This window comes from Mustela nivalis (assembly GCF_964662115.1).
Source record: "Mustela nivalis genome assembly, chromosome: 10".
NCBI lineage: Eukaryota > Metazoa > Chordata > Mammalia > Carnivora > Mustelidae > Mustela > Mustela nivalis.
Genome location: NC_139029.1, coordinates 23,258,014 through 23,266,334, shown reverse-complemented (window position 1 = coordinate 23,266,334; position 8,321 = coordinate 23,258,014). Strand labels below are relative to the sequence as shown.

The window sequence follows — 8,321 nt, the reverse complement described above, 5'->3', positions numbered from 1 at the left end:
GCCAGCTCTGTTGGTTTGCACGTTAGCTACCTAATGTTGGGCTTTATTTCCTTCTCTTCTTCTTCTTCACTATCGTCAACCTGTTGTATGACCAGATCGGCAGACCCATCCTCTACGATCTCCACGTACGATCTGTTCTCGTCTTCACTCAAGTGCCATCTGGAATCTTTATCTCCATCTGATGGGGACATAAGATGCTGTTCGGCGTCCAGATCAATGGGGAGGCGGTCTATGCCCACCTCAGCGAGGCACTCATTACAGAGTCTGTAGCGCCTGGTTCCTTCCTGGACCACTTGCCCTGTTAGATCAGTCACGTGGCGTTTGCATTTCCTGCAGATTAATTTGCATGCCTGGTGAATCTGTGTAGAGATTGAAATAGTTATAAAAAAAGGGGTTTTCGAAAGCAGAACAGTATATCTAGGTTCCAGTTTACAAACTTAAGATGTCCAAAGCCAAGCGCTAATATTAAATTTACATCTGATTATTAGAAAAAGACCACAGGTTTTGGTGATAAATTGACATCACAAATAAAACACCCCCTTTCTCAAAATACAACAAAACAAAACAAAACCCACCACCTTTCTCTATATGATGGATATAACATTGTCATGTTTAATAAAACATGCTTAATAATCTCACCTATCCTTTAATCCAACAGTATTTTGATATCTGAGGTAACAAGGGACACCGTCCCAGAAAAATAATAATTGCAAACACTAAATATATCACATGTACTATTCTAAGGACTTTATATACCTTTATTCTGGCAAGGGAGAAGCCTCATTGCATGTTAATTTGTTGCTACCAGCTAGAGAAAGAAAAATCTATTGTCCCAAATTTGTTTATCAGAACCTATTTTTGAGTTTTTTTTTTTAAGATTACTCATTTATTTATTTGACACAGAGAGAGAGAGAGAGAGAGCGCACAAGTAGGCAGAGTGGCAGGCACAGGGAGAGGGAGTAGCAGGCTCTCTGCTGAGCGGGGAGACCTATGTGGGGCTTGATCCCAGGACTCTGGGATCATGACCTTAGCCTGAGGCAGACACTTAATCGACTGAGCCACCCAGGTTCCCCATCAGAATCTATTTTTGGATAGAAGGATTACTTGCCATTTCTATTAATGAAAGATCCTGTCTAAAGAGAACTAAAGTAAGAACAGGAAGGTTTAGGCTCTAGCCCTGCTTTTGTCATTTACTAGCCATGTATTTCGAAGCAAGTAATTGAAAACAATATAAACCTGCTTCCAGAGTAACAGGCAAAATATTTATTTATTTATTTATTTATTTAAAGGTTTTTTGTTTTGTTTTGTTTTTTTTTTTTGAGAGAGAGAGACACACACAGCGAGAGCAGGAACACAAGCAGGGGGAGTGGGAGAGGGAGAAGCAGGCTGCCCGCCCAGCAGGGAGCCCAATGCGGGGCTCAATCAGAGGACCCTGGGATCATGACCTGAGCCAAAGGCAGACGCTCAATGACTAAGCCACAGAGGTGCCCCATAAGCCCCCAGTCACCTCGATAGGCAAAATATTTAACAACTAGTAAGATATGGACACCACCCAAACAGAATGGAAGGCTGTCAATCAAAATGGAAACTGGTCATAACAACAACTGTGGTACTTCTGTCATGTATCAGCCTAATACTATCTCTGCATACTTCCACTTACTAATGAGAATACAACTCAGGTCGTGAGGACCAAACGAGTTACTATGTGTGAAATGCTTTGGGAAAAATTTGTAACTGATGAATAACTACATAATTACAGTTACTAATAACTTTTTAAACAGCTGTCAGGAGCAGATTATGGGTTCTACTCAAAAACCATTACAATTAATTTTATACTGTTGAATTACTATTTATGGCATATTCATTTAGATAAAATTAGAACAATATGGAAGTAGGCCACTAAACACAAATGGCGAAAAGAAAAAAAACAAGAAAACTAATGCAGTCTGGTAAAATATCTAAGAAAATATAGTATAGTTATTATTTTCTGCTTAAATGTTGAGATATTAATCAGTAAATATCAAAACTACACAACTTGAATGTGCCCTTATTGTTGCCGAGCTAGTAATATTATGAGTATTCTATGTGGTGTGTTTTCTTAGAAAGTTCTGGCAGATTTGTATTTATCCCCCACCCCCTCAATCCAATACAGTTACTAAGTCAAAGAAATTAAGTAAAACACTATAATGTTAAACTTGAAAATCCAAAAAATAATTGAAAATATCATCACAAACCCACTATTTAAAAATCTTCTAGCTCTATCCACTGAAATAATCTAAGAGGAATGACCCCTTAGTAACGATGAGTAGTGAGCACTCCAGGTATCCAAAGTTTGGTTTCTAATTTTACTCCCCATTCTCATTTTTTGAGAAATGGCTGATTCCAGGTTTGCGACTCGTATTTTCCAGGGAAAATACAAGGTGAGCCTAGGGAAATTTGAGGGCCAGAGAATAAGGCCATCTTGAATATTTACCGGAGTTATGACAAAGGGATGCAAGAAATAGCTTCAAGTTGTCCTCACTGGACAAAACCGAAAATTTGAGTATCAAAAAGAATAATAATTGTCGTAGGTCCAAACACAATGAATGAATGAGAATTCATGAGACCATATGCTATTAAAAAAAAAAAAAACAGAAAATATTCATACTGCCATTTGAAACTGCTACTAAATCAACTCTTTACTTGAAAATTGATAATTAAAGGGAAAGAATTAAATATTTATCCTGTTTCTCCTGTAGTAACTGTATTTCAAAGTAACTGAATAGTCCCAGGTGATGAAGGAAAGTTTTACTTTAAAGAATTCTAGCTAATAAGGTAGAAGAAATGATAAAATGAGTAAATCATTCTACAACCCAAGTAAAATTAATAGTTTGGACAGAGTTTATCAACTGATATTAATACCATGAAATGAATGGTTGATAGGGAAATGGATAGTAGCATAATGCCAAAACAGCTCCACACAGATTCCTTTCTAATCACAAGGTGGCACCTTTAACTGAAAAATGGTGGGATCACAGTCTCATTATCCTAACTTTAATGACCAACCATTAACAATATGAATGATGGGTCCACCAGATACTGTGTCTCTTAATGTGACATATTATGAGTGAAACAATTTTACCCTTGATATGTAAGTATAGCTGTGTATAGATGTGTAAGTGTAGCTGAAAGTATTTACCTTGAATCCATTAAGCCTTTATTTATTTTAATTTTTAATTTTTAAAAAATTTTTATTTTTTTAAAGATTTTATTTATTTATTTGACAGACAGAGATCACAAGTAGGCAGAGGCAGGCAGAGAGAGAAGGAGAAGCAGGCTCCCTGCTGAGCAGAGAGCCCAATGCGGGGCTAGAGCCCAATGCGGGGCTCAATCCCAGGACCTTGAGATCATAACCTGAGCCGAAGACAGAGGCCTAACCCACTAAGCCACCCAGGCGTCCCTATTTATTTATTTTTAAAGATTTTATTTATTTATTTGAAAAAGAAAGAATGTGTGTGAGCAGGGGGAGGGGCAGAGGAAGAAGAATGAGACTCCTCACTGAGAAGGGAGCCCATTGAGGGGCTGGACAAGGGGCTCAATCCCAGCAGGACCCTGAGATCATCACCCGAGCTGAAGGGAGACACTTAACCGACTCAGCCACCTAGGCGTCCCTCCATTAAGTCTTTAGATAAAACATACAGTTTATAGAAAATGCAGGGGGACAGAGGAACAAGCTAAATGACACCTGTTAAAGCAAGCAGAGAAATCGAGAGGTAGGTTAATTATCTCTGCATCTTCAGCAAGTCAGTGTTATGGAAATGAAAAGGGGGGCAGGGAGGACTATGCTCTCTTAAAAACATATTTAAGGGACTTAATGAGATGTAGTACAGGATCCTTCACTGGGTACTGGTTTGGACAAACAAGCTCTAAAAGGTATTGGGGGATTACAGGGAGGTTTGAAATTGAACTGGATATTAGATAAAATTTCCACTGAGATGGAAAGGTAGAGCTTGTTCATAAAGATAGCAGGCACAAACAGTATGATCTAATTTGGTAAAAACAAAAACAAAAAACCATCTATATGCATGCGATACTGTCTTAAGAATGGTAGTATCTGAAAATGCCTGGGTGGCTCAGTGTGTTAAGCATCTGCCTTCGGTTCAAGTCATGATCCCAGAGTCCTGGGATCAAGTCCCGCGTCGGGTTCCTTGCTCAGCAGAGAGCCCTGCTTCTCCCTCTGCCTGCTGCTCCCCCTGGTTGTACTCTCTCTCTCTCTCTCTGATAAATAAAGAAATAAAATCTTTAAAAAAAAGGGGGGGGGGAATGGTAGTGTCTGGTGGTAAAAATATTTTTATTTTCTTATTTTTACTTTTAAAAATGCACATTCATTGCTTTTATAATTTTTAATTTAAAAAATCCTAGCTTCATAAGGTTAATGAAGCCACAGATTTGCTTAAAGATTTTATTTATTCATTTAAGAGAGAGAGAGAGAGGGACAGAAAGCACAAGCAATGGGGAGAGGGAGCAGGGAGCCTGATGCGGGGCTCCATCCTAGGACCCTGGGATCATGACCCAAGCCAAAGGCAGACACTTAACAGACTGAGCCGCCCAGATGTTGGAAGGCAGAGATTTTGTCTGTTTTGCCACTGCTGGAGACCTAGCGCTGAAAAAAAGGGGCTGGCACATGGGTGCTCCGTCTGTATTTGCAAAATAATGAAGTCCAGAGCAATGCATGAAGAAATCACCCTCAGTGGCCCATTGTCCTTTGAAGTTAAAAGGGGCTGATACAAAGGGAATAGAAGCAGAATAGAACACAGATTTCAGAAAACATTCTTGCCACAAGATGAACAGTGGAGTAATTCCAACGCCCTTGCCTTAGTAGCCCGCCAGAGCACTGAACAGCAAATTTGCTGAGATTTTCCTAACTGTTGACAGTCCAGTCTGAGTGGAAGTGGCTCTACTGCCCACCTTGCTCCCTTCCTTGAGGAGACTACAGATAGAGACTCGAAAGGGGCACAGGGGACAGAGGATGGACAGCAGAAACGGACCGAGATCCTACCAGGTAAGCATCAGAGAACCACCAGGACACGCAGAATCGCCACACGCAGTGGTCATTCTGACCTGGAGATCCAGATATCTTTAGTTTACATCGTCTCTGGCTCTGGATGAGACTGGTACATAAAAACATACTCGATTTTAAATGAACTAAAATGGATACTTTAAAAAAATTAATAAAAATTTATACAGAGGTGCCTTGGTGGCACAGTGGGTTAAAACCTCTGCCTTCGGTTCGGGTCATGATCCCAGGGTCCTGGGATCCAGCCCTGCATCGGGCTCTCTGCTCAGCAGGGAGCCTGCTTCCTCCTCTCTCTCTGCCTGCTTCTCTGCCTACTTATGATTTCCATCTGTCAAATAAATAAAACCCTTAAAAAAATTTTAGAAAACAAAATGGATATTCAAAAGAGTATCTCCTACTTCACGGTCTCAAAGGAGAATGAAAATATATATTAAATGAGGCATTATGTGCAAAGTGAAACCATTAGGTTGGAAACATTTCCAACAGAGCACAGTTGTAGGAAAAGATTTCCCTCAGTAAATTAAGATGATCCGAAAGCAGGTGATTGTGCACGTTTCTTAAGAAGTAAAATGAGGAAAAGTCCTGTACGTACTGTGCGGAAATGGCTACTGAGGTGGTCCAGCCTGCTAAATCTCTTCCCACAGGCTTGACAAGGGTAGGGTCTTTCCCCTGTATGGCAGCGAAGATGGCGCTTGAGGTCTGCCTTCCGCTTCACCACGTGGGTGCAGTAGGGACACTTGAACCGCATCCGGGGCAGATCATCTGTCAGGAGACAGTTTGATTAAATCACTGGAAAGTTCACCACAACAGTTCCAATCTAATATCAAGAATCCCAAAGGAGTTGGTGAGTCTTGCAAAGGCAGGAGGAAAGGAGAAGGAAGAGATGTCATCAAGACTCCATTGTCCAGGGGCACCTGGGTGGCTCAGTGGTTTAGAGCCTCTGCCTTCGGCTCAGGTCATGATCTCAGGGTACTGGGATCAAGCCCCACATCGGGCTCTCTGCTTAGCGGGGAGCCTGCTTCTTCCTGCCTCTCTGCCTATTTGTGATCTCTGTCTGCCAAATAAATAAATAAAATCTTTGAGGAAAAAAAAAAAAAAAGACTCCATTGTCCAGGGACGCCTGGGTGGCTCATGGGTTAAGCCTCTGCCTTTGGCTCAGGTCATGATCTCAGGGTCCTGGGATCAAGCTCCACATCGGGCTCTCTGCTCAGCAAGCAGCCTGCTTCCCTCCCTCTCTCTCTGCCTGCCTCTCTGCCTACTTTGTGATCACTGTCAAATAAATAAACAAATAATCTTAAAAAAAAAAAAAAAAGACTCCATTGTCCATGCACCCCTGAGTCCAGAACGGTAACGTGAGCATTTGAGAGATGTACAACGTTGGGGTAAATTTACACTCTTGCGCTGTCCTCTCATTCTGCGTTGTGGAGTCACTGGATTTGAAATGTAAAAAGGGAGAGCTGGACTTTAAAACTAGAGATTAAAAAACAAAAAAGACAAAAACAAAAGCAAAAGAAGTGGAGGTACAACCTCAAAGTATTTCATATTATAGCTTTTAAGTGATGTGTTTTATTGACATATTTTTATCTCCTTGCCTCTACTTTCTGTACACTTGTAACACTTTTAAAGGGGAAAAACTGTCAAGGCTATTTAATGTTTTATTTTAAAACTCGTGTATTCAAGGGGCGCCTGGCTGGCTGGTTCAGTCATTGGAGCATGTGATTCTGGATCTCCGCGGTGTGGATTTGAGCCATACGTTGGGTGCAGAGATTAGTAAAATATATATATATATATATTTATATAAACTTGAAAAAAATAAATAAAACTCATGTACTCAAGATATTTGTTTGGAAGCAAACTTCATCAATTTAATAGCCATTAAATTCAGTGGTTCATTGTTTTGTTTTTTGTTCTTGTTGTTTTTTAAAGATTTTATTTATTTCACAGACAGAGATCACAAGGAGGCAGAGAGGCAGGCAGAGAGAGAGGAGGAAGCAGGCTCCCCACTGAGCAGAGAGCCCCATGTGGGGCTTGATCCCAGGACTCTGAGATCACGACCCGACCTGAGCTGAAGGCAGAGGCTTTAAACCACTGAGCCACCCAGGCGCCCCATCAGTGGTTCATTGTTGAAGTTAGATTTGCATAGAATTATAAAAGTACAGAACCCAAACAGAGAAAAGATCACTCTTGTGCTGTTTTATAGTGGAACAAAGATTTCTCATTTTTGCTCTGATGTTTTGGTCAATGGTCAGAGCTCGGCAAGACTTTCAGTAAGCTCAGTGACCGGCTACAATTTCACATATTTTCAGGTTAGTACTATGGGAAAATACAGTTGCCTCTTGTTCTAAAGTATATTATCTGCCCCAAATTATTATTATTATTATTATTATTTTAAAGATTTTATTTATTTATTTGATAGAGAGAGATCACAAGTAGGCAGAGAGGCAGGCAGAGAGAAGGGGAAGCAGGATCCCCGCTGAGCAGAGAGCCCGATGTGGGGCTTGATCCCAGGCCCCTGAGATCACGACCTGAGCCGAAGGCAGAGGCTTAACACACTGAGCCACCCAGGTACCCCTATTTATTTATTTTTAAAGACAACTTTATTTTATTTTTTTAAAGTAGGCTACATGCCCAACATTGGGCTTGAACTTACAACCCTGAGATCAAGAGTTGCATGTCCCATTCTGTTTTGGTATTTTTTTAGGGAAGTGGAGGAGCAGAGGGAAAGAATCTTAAGCAGGCTCCATGCCTAGCACTGGTATTGGATGTGGGGTTTGATCTCACAATCCTGAGATCATGACCTGGGCTGAAATCAAGAGTCGGATGCTTAACTCACTGAGACCCCACCCCACCTTTTTTAGACTACATTTTGGGGATGCATTCTGAAATATTTATAGATGAAAACGTATGACGTCTGCTCTTTGCTTAAAAAATAATACAGGGGGGGCACCTGGGTGGCTCAGTGGGTTAAGCCACTGCCTTCAGCTCTGGTCATGATCTCAGGGTCCTGGGATCGAGTCCGAGTCCCGCATTGGGCTCTCTGCTCAGCAGGGAGCCTGCTTCCCTCTCTCTCTCTCTGCCTGCCTCTCTGCCTACTTGTGATCTCTCTCTGTCAAATAAATAAAATCTTAAAAAAAAAATCTTAAAAAAAAAATACAGGGAGGGGTGAGGAGTAACGATACGGATGAAACAATATTGGCAGTGAGTAGGAAGTTGTACAAACTGGGCAAGGGGTACATGGAGATGAATTACACTATTCTCTTTCCTT

General features: G+C 41.0%; 1 protein-coding gene across 7 annotated transcripts in view; it reads right to left on the bottom strand.

Annotated features, from left to right (window-relative positions):
- ZBTB8A (zinc finger and BTB domain containing 8A) overlaps positions 1-8,321 on the bottom strand; it is a 62,573-nt gene continuing 54,252 nt past the window's right edge. For 6 of the 7 annotated variants that reach the window (XM_082685738.1, XM_082685737.1, XM_082685741.1 and 3 more), the window contains 2 exons: positions 5,649-5,818; positions 7-359 (listed from right to left, as the gene is read on the bottom strand). In XM_082685738.1, the coding sequence (XP_082541864.1) occupies positions 27-359; positions 5,649-5,818 (503 nt within the window). In that variant the 3' untranslated portion in view covers positions 7-26. Of the gene's footprint in view, positions 360-5,648; positions 5,819-8,321 lie in introns of all 7 variants that reach the window. The other variant, XM_082685736.1, reaches the window with a different exon arrangement.